Source organism: Xiphias gladius, chromosome 17 (assembly GCF_016859285.1).
Source record: "Xiphias gladius isolate SHS-SW01 ecotype Sanya breed wild chromosome 17, ASM1685928v1, whole genome shotgun sequence".
In the NCBI taxonomy this organism is placed as follows: Eukaryota; Metazoa; Chordata; class Actinopteri; order Istiophoriformes; family Xiphiidae; genus Xiphias; species Xiphias gladius.
The window spans coordinates 20,743,538-20,764,589 of record NC_053416.1 but is presented as its reverse complement, the minus strand read 5'-3'; the positions used below and the strand labels follow the sequence as shown (position 1 = coordinate 20,764,589).

Here is a 21,052-nt window from a genome sequence, read left to right as displayed (position 1 = left end):
TTCAATACTTATTTTTCTATTCCAATTACTTTCGAGGTACTACTAGCACTGTTTTTGCCATCCAGCTGGTCCTATTGCAAGAGGATAGTGATGACCACAGGAGTGGTTTTTATACTTTTCCTTGTTAATTAAGATTTGGCTCAGGTGATCACCTAATCAGTACCTCATTAAGCAGAATGAGGTGTGCTTGTGTTGGAATTCAATGGACACTGGAGTGGAATGGCTGTCATACATGTAGAGATGCTGATTTCAGAAAAATTTGCAGTGGTCTCTTAATTTTTTCCAGAGCTGTATGTATTCATATACATATATACAGACATATCTATATATACACATATCTATATGTACACACACACATATATATAAATACACGTATATACATATACACATACACACACACACACACACACACATACATATACACACACACACATATGTGTATATATATATATACACACACACACACACATATATACATATACATATATATATACACATACATATATGTATATAGATGGAAAAATATATGTATAACAAAAGTAATACTTGTGCCCTGTGCTTGTCATTCTATCTGTAGGAAATTTCCCAGACAGCGTTTGAAACAAACTGAGGCTCAGGCTTCGTTTAACTCAAATAAGCACAAAACCTCTTGGATAAGAAAGCTCACAAGATCCAGTGCACTGAATTTTGGACTCATGGGTTACATAAATTAAACATAAGTGTAATCAATGCCAGCTGCAGCCCTTGGAATTGGATGCATGTGTAGACATCAGTGGATGGATATACAAAAAAAAAAAAAACAATGGAGAAATTGTTTTTTTTTTAAAAGCAGCAAAACGGTATAAAGGCATAACGTAACTTTATTTTGCTCTTCTAAGCATTTGGGGGATTTGGAAGAAAGAAATGTGTGTACTAATATATTCAGCACTCACACTGCTCAGTTAACTCAGCATGGGGCAAAACGTTTGCCCCATGTTTAGAAATGTGGATTGGAATGTAAAATTAATACAGCTTTCCTGTTTAAGGTTTATTTTTTTAATCCAATGTCAAATAACTTTTCCACTAAAGATTAACTGCTGCTCAGAAACAGCAATGAAAGTAAATCAAAATAAAACATTAATTATAAGAGACTAATAAATGAAATAAATTATTTTCCTTCAATTTATGATGCTAAGATTTTAAACATTGGTACACTTTCAGACAAAAAAGAAAAAGTTTGTTTTATTAAAAATAGGATTTAACTGTAAGACTTTATTCAGCTCTGACACTAAAAGCATAGTGAAAAACCTGCAGGTTTCTACCTAAGACGTGCTACAATGTGTTGAATAGTACCTGTGTACAATTGTATGACTGTAGATTGTTGGAATACTGATTTTTACGTATTAGCAAAGTAAATTTAGTCTTACTCTATGGGGAAATGTTATGTAATAGATTAAACTAAAAGTTACATACAGACTTCTTGATCATCTCATTGTGAATTCCAGTAAACGATTTAATGCTATTCACAGTCCTTTTGTTACCCTCTACAGAAACCTATTCGTTTTAAAACCAACTACTTTCAAGTTACATTACACAACAGTTTAGTCACATATAAAAAAAACCAACTGAAAACATTTTGACAAAACATTTAACCAAACACATATGGACATCTAATGTAAAAAGCCCCACCACACTGCCCTGATTAAGATTCCTCTCTGATTGGAGTGCATCCAGAGAAAAAACTGTTCTGAAAACTCGTTAGGATTCGTTTCTTCTTCTTGAGGAAACTGACTGTTGTTCTGTCCTCCTCATCCTCCTCCTCCTCCTCCTCCTCCTCCTCCTCTGGCAAGATGGGTTTCCTGACCAACTTTAGGTCCGCAGTGGCATGTCCCATGTCCCCGATTTCTTTTAGCACCTAAAACGGTACGTGTTGGTATGTTAGTATTAGTTCTGCATTACATATGTTGAAGTTCCAGTGGCAACAAGCATTGCAGGCCAGATACTAAATGCCACAATTCATATTTCTGTAATGTTGTGGATTTGCAGTGTTTACCTAAATAAACAGGAAGAGTAAAGTAGTGACAGCTTGATTACTAAGAGAAAGAATCACAGTCTGTTCAAATTAACTGATATGCAGCATTTTTAAACAGCATTTTTTATATATATATATAGCATATCTTCTGCATGTATGCCATTTAAGGGCCACCATATGGAGGATTACTCCTTGTATTGCTGAGTCTTCAGAGGGAGCCACTTTACCTTCTTGGTGGGAGTACAAGATGGCGGCTTGAAGAATGTGGTGTTGTCAGGGCTGACGGGTGTCGGTTCTTGAAGAGACACAGAGTCTCTGGAAATACTTTCTGTCTGGCTAACATCCTGAAAATGAGTTGAATGAGAGAAAAATGTTCAAAACTGAGAACAATGCTTATTGTTCTGCATGTATTTTCATAAAGGAATCCAATATCTTCAAAAAAGCAAATCAATGAATTCTTGTCAGTGAAAGCCAGATCTGACTGGACAGGAGAAACATGACTGTGGTTGAACACCGAAAACACTGAAAACTGATATATTATTTCAGTTGCATGAAACATTAGTGAAATTTGTTGGTTGTTTTTTGGTTCTCTTCTTCAACTGATTGATTTGTAAGATTAAATATTTTCAAATTATTCCTCTCTAAATAAGTTAAGAAAAACTTGCATGTTTCTCAAGCTGTGTGCAGGTGGGACAAGTGTGTGAAAGAGTGTGTTGACTTCTAAATATGCCCAAAGCAGCAAGCTCGTCAGCAGATGTCCAACAAGATCCGAAAGATTAGATCTTTAGAACATAGGGCCCCCCAAAACGTACATAACTGCATCACACAGATGGGGTTAGTTATTGGTAAATAACTGCATTCATTACAAGACTTACCTCAGCAGGCACCTGGGTGTCCATATTTCGACATTTCTCATGATCACACTGGCAGTTCTCCCCACATGTCATCTTTCCTTTGCGACATCTGCAGTGCTTGTTACTGCAGCGACCTTTACACGCACACTAAAAGAAGAGAAACCACTTTCAATCCCAGCCTTTGCATCACAAGTTGTCCCGTTATCCTGATCCTTAAAAAAAAACATCTACTGCTCAGTACTGTCCAAAGCAGCTGTAGGAAATGTGCACTTTTTAATAATCCGCTTGTTATAACAATGAAGTACACACAGACTTAGTATGCTGTTTCTTTACTAGTCTTTTTTTAAAGAGAGGTTTGACAAGCTGAGATTTACAACTTTTATTCAAAGCTGTTTTCAACTGAAAAAAGTTCGCTTTGGATGGCATCTCTTCTTTTCACGCATCTGGTGCATTTTGAGTGATGTGACTCTGCTCAATGAAATTAGACAGATGATTTTCGTTAGCAGGTTGATTTCATATCCTGGAATATGATTGTTTCGCCTTCATGATCTTTCACTGAGTATTGAGGACAGTCAGGGTCTATGAACTTATTGATTTATTACACACATGACCAGTTTGAAGATGTCCCTAATCCTACTATCAGTCCTACCCCAGTTGCCTTTGGTTTCTTTGAGGTTCTGCGACCCTTGTCAGGTTTCTCAGGACGCCACTCGTCCTCTTCGTCCTCATTCTCATCTTCACTGGGAGACAACAGTTCTTCAACGTTGATGGCCATGCTCAGCGGTGCTTTAGCTGTTGTGAAGCGCTTCCCTTTGGGCTTGTGTTCGTAGAGAAAACAAGCAAAGAAAAGAAAAAAATCAACACACTTGGACTTATCTACCTATCACGTATTAAATTAAAGAGGATCATGTTCACAGAATCATTCATTCTTGGTGCAGTGCTCTCTTTCAGCTACAACTTTGGTCCTGATTAAAACATTCTCAATAACTAACCTTTGGAGGAACATACTCAAACGATTGATCTGGGCTTTTTTCGATATTGGTCGTGGGCACAAGAATTTTCTTTCCACTTGCCAGGTGGAGTGATGAGAGTTTCTGTGGAGGAAAAAAAACATAAAAACACAATACATGGTTGTGTTTGAGCCAATCACTCATCTTAAGTAAAGATAATTGCAGTACTTCACTTGTTTTAGGCATTTGTGATGCGACATTGGACATTTTTCATGCCTACAGTCAATGTTATTAAATTGACCATGACATATCCTTTTAATAGAGTCAACTGAAAATTTGTTATTTTCAGTTTTTGAATAGTAGTGTTACACAAGTGCATGGTATTCATAATTTATCATTGAATTCAACATTAAAATGATAAAAAAATAAAAAAACAGAAGGAAACCAATAATGTTGGGGTTACCTGTCTGTATTGCTCATTCTGCTCCATCAGTTTCTGGTTCTGCTCGCTTAATTCCTGCAGCTTTTCAAGCTCTTCTTCCTAAAATGATGTTACAATTAACCACACGATTAAATTAGTGATAATTTTGGATGATTTCTCCCAAAACAAGGAGAAATGCTGAGACACGGGTTGATTAAACACACTGCTATGGAACCGGTGGAGACAAACCTGAACTTTGAGGCGCTGGAGAAGCTCCTTCTCCTTTGAACTCTCCTCATCTTTCTGCTGTATTTTGTCTGACTCGCCACATATGGGTTTATTCTGTAGCTGGTTAAGGAGGTAAAGAACCTGTACAAAGAAGAAATATATGTATGTAAATATATATACACATACAAATATAGGACAAAAATGTCATGAATATGCATGCGATTTGCCATATAAACAACAGACATGAGCACCTTCTCTTGATGCCTTTGCTCTAGTTCCACTAACTGCTGCTGGTGCTCCATGTCCATGGTTGACATCACATTTCTGTCATCAGCAAGCATCTTCCTCAGATCTTGTGAATTTCCCTTTTCCTGTTTGACTTCACTTTCCAGCTTGGCATTGGCTGTTTTTGCAGACACCAGCTGCATAAAAAAAAGAGTTTTGGAAATGCAAAGAGAAAGCAGCAAAATAATGTACTATTAGCTAATTCAACACGGAGATGTAAATACAACATTATGTATTATTGGACTTCCTGAGAGAGGACAATTTGTCACCTCAGACATCAAGACTTTAAGGGCACACTTGGCATCCACTATGCTTGTGATGCCATCTATGCGTTGTTTCAAACGCCCCTCGCTGTCTGCGACAAGAAGTTTCTGCTGGAGGTCAGCTATCTGGGCGTTCCTGTTAAAATACAAATCGCTCTGAAAATTTTAAGAATCCCTTTGCTAAAGTGCAATAACATACAAAATAAATTCGGTGTTTCTGTTTCCCATGCAATGACTTGAAATAAAAGCACATACAGGATCTGGTAAAAAAGAAAATCTCTAAGTGCCTTGGTGGTGGTGACACATCTGGCACAGCAGACTTTAACAGGACCAGAAAGATATGTTTTTGATAAGAATTTTAAAACATTTTTGTGTATCATCAAATGTTGTACCGATGAGAAACATAATGGCTGAGAATAATGCATGGGAAGCTATTTCAGCCTATGGCGAGGCAGAGCCCGGTCAAAGCATGTCAAATGGAAAGACCAAATCGAATAAACTGTTTAGGACAAAGGCTGAGCTGGTTTCTCAGACTCACCTGAGACCCATCTCTGTCTCCAGGTTCTCAACCTGTTTGGTCAGAGGTGCTTCCAGCGCCCCGTGGCTCTCCAGTTCAGAGATAATCAGTGTCCGACGCTGTAAGGAAAGACATTAGAGGACTGATTCTTTTTAACATTTCTACTCTGCTATTGCACTGGATGTCTCACTTTTTCTGTGCATAGTCTCCTAAGTTTGTATGAGTAAATGTACAAATTTCTCATTTCACCCTAATTTTGGGAGCAGGTCTCTCCCCAGCCTCTATCTGCTGTTTGAGGTGGTTGATCTCCTGAGCCAAGACTTTTCTGTCATCCAGCAGATCGCTGAGGTGGCGCCGGGCCTCTTCCGTACTAACCATCACCTCCACTTCATTGAGAAGCCACGTCTGATCAGATAAATACAGAGTTACAGAGTTAACAACAATAAATGCCCAATATACAGTATACAACAATAAAAAGTCTGTCAACATTCTTGAAAATGTAGAAATATTTCATGCTTTAACATATTCAACATACTTTAACTTCTCAAGCTGGGTAATGCTTTTAAAATAATAATAAATAATAAGGCTTTGGTGCACTTGATGAAGTCTGACAGAAAAAATAAAAGTCACTGCAACTATAGAGAAGCTCTAGAACCAGGTTTTACTACCTTAACTCTTGCAGCAGCCCCCTCTATTCCTCTGCTCTGAGCATCTTTCCGCTTCTCTGCCACCTCACTTCTCTTCTGGAGGGCATCTTTCAACCGCTTGTTTGCAGCTGCAGCCTGTAGGGGGGAAAAAAAACACCTTGTAATGAGCTAGTTTATATAATTTCCTTTTATACTTCCTTCTAGCAGCTTGGCATAAATCGAAATTGAAACTGAATTGCTTGAAGAAGTTGAGAAGTGGGGGACAGACTAAGGTCTGCAACTAGGTTAGTGCAAATTAGTGACACATTTGAATTATAAAATATAACATACAGTATGTATTTGCTATTTTACATATGCTGAAATATTAAATCTAGCATATTTACTTGTAGATCACACAAATTACATAGAGAACCGACCAAGAGGCCTCACCTCTTCAGTTTTACGACGCAGAATATTGGCCTGTTTCTGGAAATCCCTCTCAAGTTTCAGCAGCTCATACTGGCGCTTACGATCCTGTGAACCAGATTAAAAACAATGTAAAAAACATACTATGAGGTTTATGAAGCCAAAGAACCTAAATCGATTAGTATAAAGGCAAAAGGACTGACTGATTGAATTTATGGATAAAATATCCTCCAGTGTATCAAGAAGATGCTGATCTTCACATACCTTCTCCTTCAGCTGCAGCACCTCCCTGTCCTTCTTGCTCTTCCAGTGTCTGAATTTCTCGGAGTCCTCCCTCATCTGCCTCATCAGCTGTGTACGCTGGGTCTTCATGGCCTGAGAAACACAGCGTTATCGTGCTTGGATTTGGCATCTGTGGCTTACATGTGTAACCGGTAGCATTAAATATTAGCAATGCGCTATCCCATTGAATACATGTTTTTTTTAGAACAAATTTTATTTGAGGCAATGGACTCAAGTAAATGGCAAAGCAAATCAAAGATATATTGTCACTGCTAACTGTTTCTTACTGTATGTGAAATTAAAGAATGCATATAAACCTGTCCTGCCAAATGGACTTCCAGGATCATATTTCATTCACTGGTACATGAAACAACAAACCCCCACCAGTGAGGTACCCGGCATTGTTTTAACACAGGCCAAACATCCGTGTGAAATAAGCCTAAAAACTGTCTGCAAATATCAGCCTGATGTCTTGTCAGCACAAACAGTGCAGATTAATTAGTGAGCAGACTTTCAGTTTCTTCAGTCCATGCTCAAAGTGATAACTGTAAGTGGTGCAAGCTTTTTCTTTTCATTATTGCACAACATGTTTGCACACATAGGCCTGAAAAATAAGAAGAAAGTAAATCCATGTTCCACAGTTTTATATCTGGGAAATGTGTTTAGCCAATACTGTGCACTTTCCACAATTTTATGTTCAAGGAAACAACACTGTTGCTCACTTGTTGCAGGCGGATGAAATTTAAGTTCCCAGGATAAATTCTGCTTTAGATATCTGATGTAACTGAATCCTCAAGAAAATGAATCAATTCTGGATTTTGAAATCAAAAGGTATTGGGAGATCAGTGCTGATATTTAGCCCTATGGTTAAATATATATTGTATATTGTTAAAATTATACATTTATACCATACTATAGCACCAAGAAAAATCTTTTGCAACACAAGGTCAGTTTCGAATATAACGGTTCAGTTTCTGACCTTCTGATTAGATAATGTGAACTGCAATGAAAATCAGATCCTCAAGCCTATTTGGTGATTGAACACGACCTAGGACAGTAAGATGTCTGAAAACCTCAGCAGGCTATTTCAAGACACTTGGTCAATAAATATTATTAGACCAGCAAAAGGTAAACATTTGCTGGTAGTGATGCAAACATCAATGTTTTATAGAGGTATCTTATAATCTCATGAGTGACAAAACTTCAAACTCAAATAAACAAAATACATTTTTTGTGCTAGTTAAAGACATAAAAAGTAAACTTTTATTAGTATGTTTGGTATCATACAGATGAGGGAAATATTATATCCAAAATGGTGTTTGTGCATGTTTACTATTAAACAACATGCTTAATGCACCCATCATCTCCATCATAAACAAAAATAACTGTAACGAAAATCACCAGTTACCTGTATCTCCTGCATGAGCTTGCTAACTTTCTGAACAGAGGACTCTTTGAGTTTTAGCAGTTTGGACTGTTCAAGAAGCTTCTTCTTCATGTCTACGAGCTGGCCCTCAAGCTCCTGCAGCCTCTTCCTCCGCTGCTCACTAAGCCTAGAAGAAGGTGGTGTATGTCAGACGAAGTAGGAAATGAGGCGTGAGGGCTTATGAGATTACTTTTGAGATTTTACATCAAAACAAATGAACTTCATAAATATTATATCAGGTACCAAACAACAGCCTAACAAACAAACAAAAAAAAAAAAACAAAAAAAAAAAATCAGTGTTCATACTTAGCCTGGTTGGTGTCTTTCTTTGCAGACTGAAGTGCAAAAACGAGTTCTTCTTTTTCCTTCTGCAGAGAATCCACTGCAGACTGTAGAGTCTGTACATTTTTCTGTTGGACATAATGCCAAGAAGATTCAAACCTGCCCATCATTTTTCAACAGCTCAAAAATATGGCTCATAATTACTATAATCACACAAAAAGACTATGCTTTAAACCAACCCATTTCAATGCTCACGGGAACCTTGTACCATAGATGTTGCCTTGGGAGTCACACCACACACCTCATGTTAGCATCTTAACTACAGTAACAAACATTTACCCTTTTCAAATGCACTCACAATCAATCTCAGTAAGTTCAAAAAGGTCATAAACAACATAAATACAATTTAGAACTGAGAAATATCTCCACCATAGTGACACAAACGTAAAGCAAGCGTATCTATTTAAATGACTGAAATTTAAGCACTTTCAAAAATGGGAGTCAAAAATGGATCCAAAATTCTTGTACCTGGTGTTCTGATTGCATCGGCTCCAGCTGGCTGTCATTCTGGCACATTTTCTTCACAAAAGCTTCCTTCAAACTCAACACTTTGTTCAGCTCGATCAGTTCCTTGGAGAGCTGGGCCTGCCGCAGTGCATGATGGGTTGTAAAGGCCTCTGGGGAGTCCTTACCAACAACGGCAGTGGCATCCTGTTTAGTGAGTTAGAGGTGGGAAACATCTTAAATTACATTTAGTTCAGAAGTAAAGAGATGAGTAGAAAGACAGTCTTTATTCCTCAATTAGCATGTGCAAGAGAAAAATACATTACAAAAGTATATGCTGAATATCAGTATCTCATAAAGAACTGTCAAAATGGAAAGCACAACACTGAATTCTCAATGTTTTGAATCATCTTTGACAATACATGTCATTTAATGACAACATTAAGAGAAAAAATTTGTCAACATACTGATGGGGACTCGTCTGCTGCATTTTTACTGCCAATCCCGGATACCTCAGGTACATCCTCTCCTGCAGCCATAGCATCAATGGAGGCAGCAATGCCCGCACTCTCATTCTTATAAAAAAAAAAAAAAAAAAACAACAACATGTGGGCAGACATGTTTGTCAACATCCTTTACAACAATGAAGAGAAAACTTCATGACCATAACCTCAGAGGATTCATCACAAGATGCAAACCTCTGGTAAAACTTCAAAAACAGAAAAGCCAGGCAGCAGTTCACAAAAACACACAAAAAGTAACTGGTAGAGTTCTGGAGCAAAGTTCTTTGGACTGATGAAACAAAAATCACGCTATATCAAAGAGGAAAGTGTGGAGAAAAAGGAACAGCTCATGACCCAAAGCCACCACTTCACCTGTGAAACACGGCTGTACTTCTGTTATAGCTTGGGCTTGTTTGGCTGCCAATGGAACTGGCACACTGGCATTTATTGATGACTAAAGCAAGAAATCCCACAACAAGCTGAAGAGCTGAAGGAGGCTGCAGTGAAGCTCTACGAGAGCTTCACCAGGGGAGATACAAAGAGTCTGCTGATGTCTGTGGCTCAAAGACTTCACGCAGTCATTAGTAAAGTAGTAGAAGGAATTTCAATAAAATATTAAATATGATGATTTTCTTTTGGATGTATGATGTATGATGATTTTGAGCCCCTAAAATTTGGGCACTGTGTTAATAGGGCTGTATCTCCCACATGAATCTGCTGAACTTCAGAGCCTGAAGAACGAAAGTTGTTACTGTCCAAATACTAAAACTTAAAACTTGCTCCTTTATTTCTGATTAAAAAAACCCCCCAGCAAACAAACAAAAAAAACATTTATACTGGGACCTGGAAATTAGTACAGCAAGTGACAATTGTATTCAACTTCAATTAAACTATTACATTTTCATTAATCGAGTGAGACTAAAAAAACTCAAATGTTCATTGCAAATTTCAGCATTACTACACACTTCTATCTTTTGGTGCATTTTAAGTAAATTGACTCATGTACCTTGAGCTCCAGGATGATGTCTTGCAGGTTCCTCATCACCTCAACATTCTCCTTCAATTCCTGGTCCTCCAGCGTCTCCAACAATTTCTCAAGATCCACTGTACATCTGAAATAAACACAAATAAAGAGTGTGGCTCAATATAATCAACACCTTGGTCATTAAAACTTGTATTTCAATTATTTGCCACCTTTTCTCAGTTGTTGCGACCAAACTGAAATAAAGTCTTTCAGTACTAAAACCTTTTGCTCTTTTAAACCACTTTGTGAGATCGTAAACATGCAACAACAAATAGCTGAAATTATGAACAAAATTAGTCAGACCATTGAAAACGAAACAAAACATTTAACGAGAATGGCTTGGCACAGAAAAGTTTTCTGTGTCCTCTTTAAGCTTTGTCAGACCCATCCCGAAGCCGCCCTGGCTTCATGCCTTTGTAAACTTACGCTGCATGGTGCCGCAGTTGTTCCAGTTTGCTTTGTAGTTTCTCATTTGCTTGTTCTGTCTTTAAAATAAGGGAAACACAATTTAAATAAACATGATGGATAACAATGCAACAGTGAAATGTGAGAGAAATGAAAAATAAAAAGATAAACTATAGACTCTGTAAATTAAGTATGTTTAACTTTATTTTGATGGCATTTTCAATTGTATTGGCTTTTTTACTACCCATTGGTACAAACGGACACATTTTCACCAGGGTAAAAGTTTTCCCATCAGCTTTCAACAAGGACTTTGGAAGAGGGTTGGTAAATGTTAAGATCTGGGTCACCATAATGATCTTCTCAAACATGAGGGCCGTCTGTCCAGCTGCCTCACTCAGCTCCCGGCTTAGCTTATTGTTCTCATCCTGCAGAGCGCGGTTCCTTTCCAACAGCTTCGTCACCTTCTCTGCTGACTCTGGCCTGCAACAGAGGGACAGCGTAACTGTTATGGCCTTTTGTTATGCGTAATATGTACCCTGGGTACATTTATCTTACATTCTAGGGCATTAAGTAACGGGAAAATTTTATGTCTTACCCAGAGAGTACTGGAGCTACTCCTCCACGGGCATGAAGTAGCATCACCTGTAGTTCCTGAACCTAAACAAGTATGAATCAGGACACTTAAGACGTTTATTTTAAACAGAAGAAGTAAGGTTGTGTATTATACACATTCATCGTATCAATCTTTGATATTTTTTCTAAACTGTAGTCAATATAACCAAAGATTTCCAACTTGTAAGCAAGTAACTGAACTGAACTGAACTTGCAGCATTGTTACATAAGCTAATCGCAGTTTCAGATCTGATTGTGAGGTCAACTCTGCGACCCCCACAATTTCTGTACCTGTTGTTTCAAACGGCTCATTTCTGCAGCTCTGGGGTCCACATTGACTACAGGTTTGTTTTTAATTTTGCGAGCTCTGTCAGCATATCGCAGGGTATTGATGGTCTCCTCCATATTTGAGTCTGCAGGACTGATGCATGCAATCATCAAAGTGTGGCTGTTGCCTCCCAAAGAGTCTGATGAAACAAACACAGAAAACAGTTCACAAAAGCACTTAGTAAAATTATTCTGCTGTCAATAACTGTATTATTGACTGTTGCATTACTACTGCTTTGAACACCTGTTTGTTTTGATGTACATTAACCAGTAATGCTGTCATTTTTGTGTTCAGACATAAAGCTAGACATAGGTAACAGAACAGATACAGCCATGAAAAACAAAGATTTTCAACCAGACAAAGCAAACAAGGCGGGATGTATACTGTATGCTCTGTGAATATGTTTTGCTTGAGTTTGGAAGTCCTAAAAGTGAGAATGGTCTGAGTCTGACCTAATGACCAATATGTAACTTTTGAACATCTAAATCAAAGTCTACCTTGTAGCAGGCGGGTGAGCTTGGAGTCTCTGTAAGGAACAAAGGCGTTTTTCTTGCTTTCATCACCCAACGCACTGATCACGTTACCCAAAGACAAAAGGCCGCGATTGATGCTGATGCCTGAAGATGAAAATAAATAGCATTAAAACAGAAATACTGGTATTAAGGACACAATTAAAATATAAAGAGAGAGCACACATACATTTTATACTGCAGCTTATATATTTTGGGAGAATCATAAATTGAGGGTTTACAACTTTTAAATGAGTAAACCTAGAGTAAAATATACATATTTAGGTTACCTTCCTTCAAACGATCTCCCTCTGCTTTGGTTTTCTTTTGCCTCTCAGAACCAGCTAGATCCACAAGGTGCAACTTTGAAACAACTGAGTCAACTCTGCAACAAAAGATTGCACAAATATTCAAACTTATAGAACATTCTGAAAATGTTGCCATGATGTGGACATGCACAAACACATTATCCTAAATTCTGGGGCAACAACATATGTCATCTTTATGAAAAACAGCAGCACAAACACAAGTTTCAAGTTAATTTTGGTCAAAATTAAATATCTTTTTTTCCCATCAGTTATCATACATTTAAACAATGCAGTTTTAATAAAACATACATTGCTTCAAAAAGTATTCAGACCCCTTCCCTTTTTGAACACTTTGTGTTGTAGATTTAATTTTAAATTGATAAAACTGCCATTATATCCCATTCATCTACAGCCAATAATCCATAATGGTGATAAGTGAAAATGTGTTTTGTTTTTTTTGTTGTTCTTTTTTAATATAGAATTTTTTCTTGCACATTTATTTAAAAAAAAAAAAAAAAATCAAAAAGTGAAATATTTTATTTACACAAAGTATTCATACCCTTTGTTGTGGCACTCCAAATTATGGTCAGGTGCATCCTGTTTGTTTTTATTATCCTTGAGATGTGCCTAGGACTTAACTGCAGTCCACCTCTGGCAAACTGAATTGATTGGACATAATATAGAAAGGAACACACCCGTGTATATAAAAGGTCCCACAATTGACACGGCATGTCAGGACAAAAACAAAACCATAGGTCCAAGAAACTCTCTGTAGACCTCCACAATAAAATTGTGGTGAGTCACAGATCAGAGCAAAGATATAAAACCAAACCTAAAGCTTTGAGTGTTCCCAGGAGCACAGTGGCCTTATTCATTGTAAAATGGAAGAAGTTTAATGTTTTCACTTTGTCATCTTGGGTTATTGAGTGTAGAATGATGGGCAAAAATAGCAGTTTTATCAATTTAAAATTAAATCTACTAAACAATAAAGTCTGCACTGTCAACATGTATTCTGCATGTATGTATGTTAAGGCAAAGTGGGCTAATATAAGCCAAAATATTAAAATGAATATGGGAGAAAACACCAAACTGACTTGTCTGTCCCTCTGCGCTGCTCCAGTGTGATGGTGAAGATAGCATGTGAGCGTGAAGAAGCAGCATTCATCGCTGTTGAGCCCACAGTGCGAGCAGAGTTTCCAAGCTCTAGACATCCCACCATCTCATGGGCAGAGAACACCTGTCTCTCAATTAACCCCACAATCTGTAAAATATGATATTTTCAATAAAAACTTAGGCTGACATCAAGGTATATAATTAGACAGAGATGCAGTTTATTGAGGTTTATCTGTCTATTTATGATAAGCTCCCAAAACAGGAGACAATGTGTGTTGCCACTCTTAACATCTAAGGGACTCACCTTAATGCCATCCTTGGGGTCTTCCCGAATGCTAATGGCCGGTTTATCTTTGGATGCACACAGCAAGTCCAAAATATCTTCATTATAGATCTACAATCAAAATGAAAATACTTAAACAAATTACTTCAAAAGGCTATCGTGCAATTAAATAACATTTGCCTGATGCCAAAGACCACAATACATTTTGAAATTTAATAATAATAAAAAAAAATCTACAGAGTACACAATGTACTGTATGTCCAACCTCCAGGTAAGATACTGCCAGACGGAATTCGCAGTCTGTCCTTTTCTCTCTTTCCTCAAAAATTCTACCGATAACTCGAGGAATAACTCCGACTGAGGGATCATTCTCTTGAGCTGATGTGTATGTTCCCCCCATGGAGAAGGTCTTTCCTGATCCTGTTTGTCCGTATGCAAGAACTGTGGCATGGTAGCCTGGAAACAGGGGTCAATTAGAAAGAAGAAAATAAGAATAATAATAAAAAAACCCACAATAATTTAACATCTTAGTTAATTAGTAAATTAAAGTTATTTAATTTTGTTTTATGTTTTAGAAGCTAATGGTAAGTTTTGTCCCCAGTGAAATGTCTTTAAGCAAAACCATGGATCCCGAACAGTTCTTATGTTGCAGACCCTGCATGGTCACATCCCAGGAAGGGGGTAAAACCAGAAAGACATTCCAATCAATCAATCATATTGAAAGATGTAGCTACCTTTGAAAAGCCCACACAATAAGGGGGACACAGCCGTATTGAAGACTTCTTCTTGTTCAGCAGTGGGATCGAAAACATAATCATAGGTGAATGCCTTCTCTGTGCCAACAATTACCTGAAAACAAACAACACTTAAGCAATTTTTACATTTAGTTTATGGTGTAATTGCATAAAATAAATTAAAAAAAAAAAAAAACTTACATATCGATATAATTGACTTGGTACAAAAACATGACTTTCAAATAGACATAAAAAAGTTTTTCCTAAATTGTGGAGTACACACCTGTGGCTCCCCAGGCACAAAAGTGAGACAGCATTGACATCCCTCGTTGATTTCTTTAGGTACCAACGGGCGACATCGCAAGGCAACCCGCACTGGGATCACCTTAGCATCCTCATTTGTCATGATGCAAGATTCCAATAAATACCTAGTAACAAAGGAAACAAAAGAGGTTGTCACAATGAAGCCAAGTAATGTTAGTTCAATGTGGCATAATTACATGTCAAACATGTAATCATGACTCTGACAAACCCCCCATTTTAAACAAGAGACAGCACAATAAATAAAAAATGCAATGGTAGATAGACGTAGACTTCCTATTATTTTTAAAACTAAGATTTTTCTTACATGTTTACATGAGGAATTAAACATGTGAACACAAGCGTTTCAAGATTAAGAGATGAATTGCAAAAAATACCTAAATAACCATAGTTAATCCCGAACTTTCATTCTAAAATACCAACATATGCAAGCAATAAGTACACAAATAGACTCAGCAAAGGTCTATCGATCCATCTGAAATAGTATTATAAATAGAACAGTTTGGGGTTAATGTTTGTTATATTTTCAGAACAGCAGGGAAAACATTTCTTTTGAAGAATATTAGCAACTCAACAGTGGCTCTGAGACAACATCAGAGTAGAGTTGGTTACATAACTGTCACGGTGGCTTGCATTACAGTGTCAATTTTGTTGCTCACTCAATATACATTTGGTGTTTAAAAAAAAACAACTGTTGAACAATGCATAGTTGTACTTACTGAGCTGGGATATTACATTACATCCGTTGTTTTTGTTATATTGTAAAGTAACACCTTAGTTCTGTTGTTACATTTTCCTACAAAATAGCGCTACTGGGTCAGGAAAAGCCTCATTGTTTTATTCCTAAAACCTTGAATATTATACCTTTTTAAACACAATTATTACATCTGAATTAAAATGTCAAGCATATTTTAATGCCATGCAATTTTTCTGTGTTGAAAGTGCATTGACTTGTGATATGATTGTGTTTGATCAAACTGAACAATGTGGCACAGTGTAATAATATATTATCAACAGACAAACTGGGCTGAGAGCACCAGATGTATGAAACCCAGCATCAGTCTCTTTTTCTGACCCTCTACCCCAAAGAAAGAAATTACAATGCGTTGTTGGAATACTTGAAAACCGTAAGGTCAGTATCTAACGTTACAAAGATGGACAACTGTCTCCACATTTAATACCGTCGAAGTGTCACTGTACACGGGACTGGCTCTATAGATTTGCAGAGTTTTTGTTTGAGAGGTTACATACGAATGACTTTCATTTGGTAGACTGGCTTTCAGTGGTTAATCAGAAAATGTTCCCATGTCTCAGCAGAGTCACCATGGGTGTTGTCAGAGTGGTCATGGAGTTCGTCCATTATTCACTGTGTATGTAGCAGCTCCCATGATTTGTCTGAGGATGACATCATAACTTACAGACCATCTCCTGTTCAGACAGATCAAAACCGAGCTCTGCAAAAACCTATTGTTAATATGGAAATTTACTATTTTAGGATAGATAATCCTTTTTGTTGTAACCTTACTCGGTCGATCTGTCTCCAGGATACAAAAGCCAGCCAGCTAACTATATCTAACGTTTATTTCAATGAGGATGCACTGCAACTCAAGCTACCAATTTTATCTTTAGCGGTCGTTAAAGTTCAGTTTTTTAGTGAATTGACAGCAATACGGTTGGGCAAACACACCGCCTTCAACCAAGCTGACGGATGATTACCATGTTAAGTTAAAGTAAACTAGCTAGCAGCGGCTATTAGCAAAACGTTGATATTAACGTTACCTTTTCACGTTTCCTCCAGTGCCAGCGTTTAAATATCACTTAACCTGTATTCGTCGGCTCTGGTTGATAATGGAGATTACTAATATCTGACGGCCTTAATTAACTTTTACGTTTTTAGTGTTACTTCATGTAAACTTTCGTCCTATGTCCGTGTGCTTTACTGATATCTATGAGATGAATGTTGTTACTGCCCGCCACTTTCAAACACCCAGCTCCGCCCCCCTCCTTCTTCTTCTACATGTAGTTTTATGGGAGAGTCAACACAGCAGGGCCGCTTTACTGACCTCTAGAGGAAAAACAGAAAAAAAACACTATTAACACAATACCTCAACAAAGATTCACAGAAATTATTCTTTCACCGTTCAGCTCAACATCTGAGTGAATTATCATGCCTTGGTCTGGTGTTTGACTGCTTCAATGAAAGCAAGGCATATTCAAATAGAGGCATCTTTTCCTGCTCCTACTTTAGTTATTTGTTACTTGTTCTCCCTCCCTCTTCCCTGTTATTGAGCCTGTGCCTTCCACACAGTGAAAAATAAAATTCTTCATTTTGTTTCATGTTAAGTTTTGTGGTGCATTCAGAATACTGGATACATTTGCGAGATTGGGCAGTAAACAAATTCATTAAGACTTTGAGGTTCAAAAACTCACAGGGGTTTGGTTAATTCGGACTGTCTCAATGAATCATCCAGTCTGTAAATCATTCAGTATTCAAATGCTTGTCCCAATGAGCTGAGCACATATCTGGTAATGCATTAATTATTCTTGCATGAACCGATTATATGGCAATTTCTGGGCCAATGTAAAACCCAAATTAATTTCTGTGTTGACCCAAGCTTGCAGAGATAACTTAGCTCACTAAATTCCCTATGGTGATTCGAAATCTGCACTCACTTGCTAATCAAACATTGCCACAATTTAATGACAGCGATGACAGAGGGAGACATGCAAGGGAATCACTTTTATTACCTGACAGAGTTCGTCCCCTAATTTACGGACATTGAGGGCCGTGAAGAGAGTGAGCATCAGAGCCGTGCTCTCCAGGCAACAGTATGTGACTCAATAAATGTGTAAGACAGACATGTCACATTAAGAAATAGAAAGCTCGGGAGAGATTTTTTTTCAATTCAGGATAAGTGCAATTAGAGGGGGAAGATACAGCAGAAGACACGCTGAGGGGCTGACATGACATCCCTCTTTATGAGATGAGTTTCAGCCTGCAATGTAAAATGGGGATCGACTCTTCTGTTCTGGCTGGAATAGAAAGGTCATTACACTGGGAGTCAGAGGGGGAAACAGCTGAGTCCAGATAGAGGGATGACATGGTTTCCGCAGGGAGGAGAATCAGGCAGTCTAGTGGAATAAGTCAGAGGACTGGCGTTGCATTTGCATTCTGATAAGATGCATTAACATTTCCATAAATTTCTCATTTCCTCAATTATGCAAAATAACTCTCCTGTACTCAAATTTTGTCCTACCAATGCATGGGGGTTTTATTGAATGTACAGGACAAATGAGCACACACAGCTCTGTTGTAACGGGGTCCTATGCAAGCCATGACCTTTACCAATCTTGTGACCACTGGGAACTGCAACAACACCGATAGAGCTTATCCACTCTAACACAGATGTCTGGCGCAGCCTCCACCCCTCCTGTGACAGATGCTGTTGACCTCCCATACAAACAATGAATTCCCAGTTTTAATAGTATGACTGATTGAGCTATGAGAGTACACATCCACCCAACACATTGACAATGGGATGTGGTAGGGGGGGATTCAGAGTGCTTTAAAACTCTAAGGGGTGGAGAGATTTTTGTGCCACAACATGAGATTGGCCAACAATAAGTGATTGTTTTGATAGCCAGAGATCTCAGCAGCAGACCTCAGAAGTAATCGCTGAGTCTCTGGTATTGAGAAAAGCCCCTGCTAATGTACTTGGGCCATTATATGCCACATGGAAGTAAAAAGATCAATTATTTCCCCTTTACTCTCATTCAAATAAATTTCTATTCAACCAGGGATGTAGTATGTGGTTGACCCCGCACACGGTCCAAACATATGATGTTATTTTGTATTTTCTGACCTGTGAAGTTTTACTGAACTTCCCGTTTCTTTGAATCATCATTAAGGTGGCTAACGCTCTGTCTTCTGCTGGCTATTGTACACGTTATCTCAGTCCTGCTGTTGTGGGAAATTCCACCACAAGGCCTAATAACAACATGCCAGATGGTCCCTGCTCCCAAGAATAGAACAGGCAGTGAATGAATGGAACAAACCAGTCCATTCTCTCCATATATATTCACTAAATGATGACAGTGCATGTCAGAATTTTTCTTGAATAGGAAGATTACAATGCCAACAAAAATGCGCTCAGCTCAGCCCATTCACCTTACTTAAAGCCACTCTGACCTTGAACAACAGTGCCCTCTCTTATACTGTAGTTGGAATAGGAGGTAATTCAGCCTGCTCTCCCCTCCTGTTATAGTTTCAAAAGATAATCTGGATGGGGTGGATTGCATTGCAATGACATCACCCATGCCTAAAATCCAATGGTCGCGTGAATGGGGTTTTGAAGAGAATACACTCTACTCAGCCGCACTAAGCCATGTGTACATACCAGTTTCATGCTCTACTAAGCTAAACAATCTATAATGGAGTTTCCCATTACCTGCTGAAAATGTAATGTATTATCAAAACAAATTTAATCTAAGTAGCTAAAATAATAAGGAACTCTGCTGAGAATCAATTAATTAGTGCAAGCTTCAGTATTTCACTGAAGAACTTTATCATTGAAATATTAGCAAGATTAAACCACCTCATACGCTCAAATTCGTCATCAGAGCTGATACACACTTCATGACTTTACAGTGCTGAACATAACAATATGGCCATATCATATCGCATCATATACGACCATGACTGAGGACATTTTCCGCATTATTCTGTTGACTGAATAACACAATAATGTTAATCAGTCAATCATCTAAGTATGCAGTTAAGTTCTAAAATTAGGTATTTTGGACCATAAACTTTGGAGAAGGTTGACTTTCTCTTATTTTTCTCCTGACAAATTTTCCATAAATTCATTTGAAAGAATAAGTATGGAAAACAACTGTCAAAGTCATCTGTACTACAGGAGGAAACTGTCTCCAGACTGACTTCAGTGGTTAGCCTGCCTTACACATATTGCTTTAAATGAAGTTAAACTTATGTGCAGTAGCCCTGGTGTGTAGCTGATTTCTTATGGGCCCAAATATTTTGAATAGGAGGGGAGGGGGAACACACCATAAAATTAATTTAATAATTTCAGTGTCTAGATGTTTTATTTTGGATCCAGAGATCAGGATCTCCTCCCCCCCCGTGCCACCCAACCAGGCGATACTTCCCTCTGTTACGCATACAGTGTTTTAATTTTCCAGCACACTCAGTCCGGCATCGCGAGTCTGGGCAGGGTCATCAGCAGCTGAGCCTACAATGCATATGAATCACTGATATTTAGATAATGCTCACTGTTCTCTTCACTGATACATTTATTTGTGACTAAATGTGTACTAGGATGCAGGGGGCGCTGATTCAGGGGGGCCAGAATTGGACAGGGGGGACATTTGTGACAGGGTTATATTTACAGTTTCAAGGTCCCACGAGTTTACCATCAGCCCTGAACACATAAAACTAAAATAACAAATTACTAACACGAACTATTCAAAGATATATTACCTTGGCCTGAGTAACCTTTATCTTAACCTCTAGAGATGCTTGCTGCAAGGATACATCACCTCAGTGAAATACATAGACACTGGTAAATCAATTCGCTTCACAGAATACACACTTATGTGGCAAATCCGAAGAATAGGCCGATATAAAGACCGATCTGGTCCCGTGCCTTTTATAACTTGGGGATACTTTTTCATGCTCGCACGCATTCACGCGTATGGGCGTCATGAGCGCGCATGCTTTCACAGCAGCGTACATTTCCTCTGAATTGCAAATTTGATACCCCAAAAGCTACGCAAAATGTGTAGCAAGCGGGCGCAACGCATTTTCTGAATCCGGTTCC

General features: G+C 38.1%; 1 protein-coding gene across 1 annotated transcript; it reads right to left on the bottom strand.

Annotated features, from left to right (window-relative positions):
• Positions 1 to 1,231: 1,231 nt before the first annotated feature.
• kif4 (kinesin family member 4) lies at positions 1,232 to 17,202 on the bottom strand. The gene is made up of 31 exons (XM_040151490.1): positions 16,995 to 17,202; positions 15,178 to 15,322; positions 14,895 to 15,009; positions 14,426 to 14,616; positions 14,182 to 14,271; positions 13,859 to 14,025; positions 12,747 to 12,841; positions 12,445 to 12,564; positions 11,911 to 12,086; positions 11,603 to 11,664; positions 11,355 to 11,487; positions 11,029 to 11,087; positions 10,585 to 10,690; positions 9,543 to 9,650; positions 9,100 to 9,282; positions 8,596 to 8,699; positions 8,272 to 8,416; positions 6,846 to 6,956; positions 6,606 to 6,689; positions 6,198 to 6,311; positions 5,779 to 5,934; positions 5,551 to 5,648; positions 5,019 to 5,148; positions 4,716 to 4,886; positions 4,486 to 4,605; positions 4,279 to 4,356; positions 3,858 to 3,959; positions 3,515 to 3,682; positions 2,887 to 3,012; positions 2,239 to 2,355; positions 1,232 to 1,894 (listed from the first exon to the last, which is right to left on the bottom strand). The coding sequence occupies exons 2-31, from the start codon at positions 15,298 to 15,300 to the stop codon at positions 1,682 to 1,684; spliced, it is 3,765 nt and encodes a 1,254-aa protein (XP_040007424.1). The 5' UTR covers positions 15,301 to 15,322; positions 16,995 to 17,202; the 3' UTR covers positions 1,232 to 1,681.
• Positions 17,203 to 21,052: the final 3,850 nt, after the last annotated feature.

Bases quoted from the DNA above. Each gene is read 5' to 3' on its own strand.
- kif4 (XM_040151490.1), bottom strand. From the start codon at position 15,300: ATGACAAATGAGGATGCTAAGGTGATCCCAGTGCGGGTTGCCTTGCGA. The intron at 11,665-11,910 runs GTACAGAAATTG...ATACTTGTTTAG, and splicing joins TGAGCCGTTTGAAACAACAG to GTTCAGGAACTACAGGTGAT. The intron at 9,283-9,542 runs GTATGTTGACAA...CTCACTAAACAG, and splicing joins CAGCAGACGAGTCCCCATCA to GATGCCACTGCCGTTGTTGG.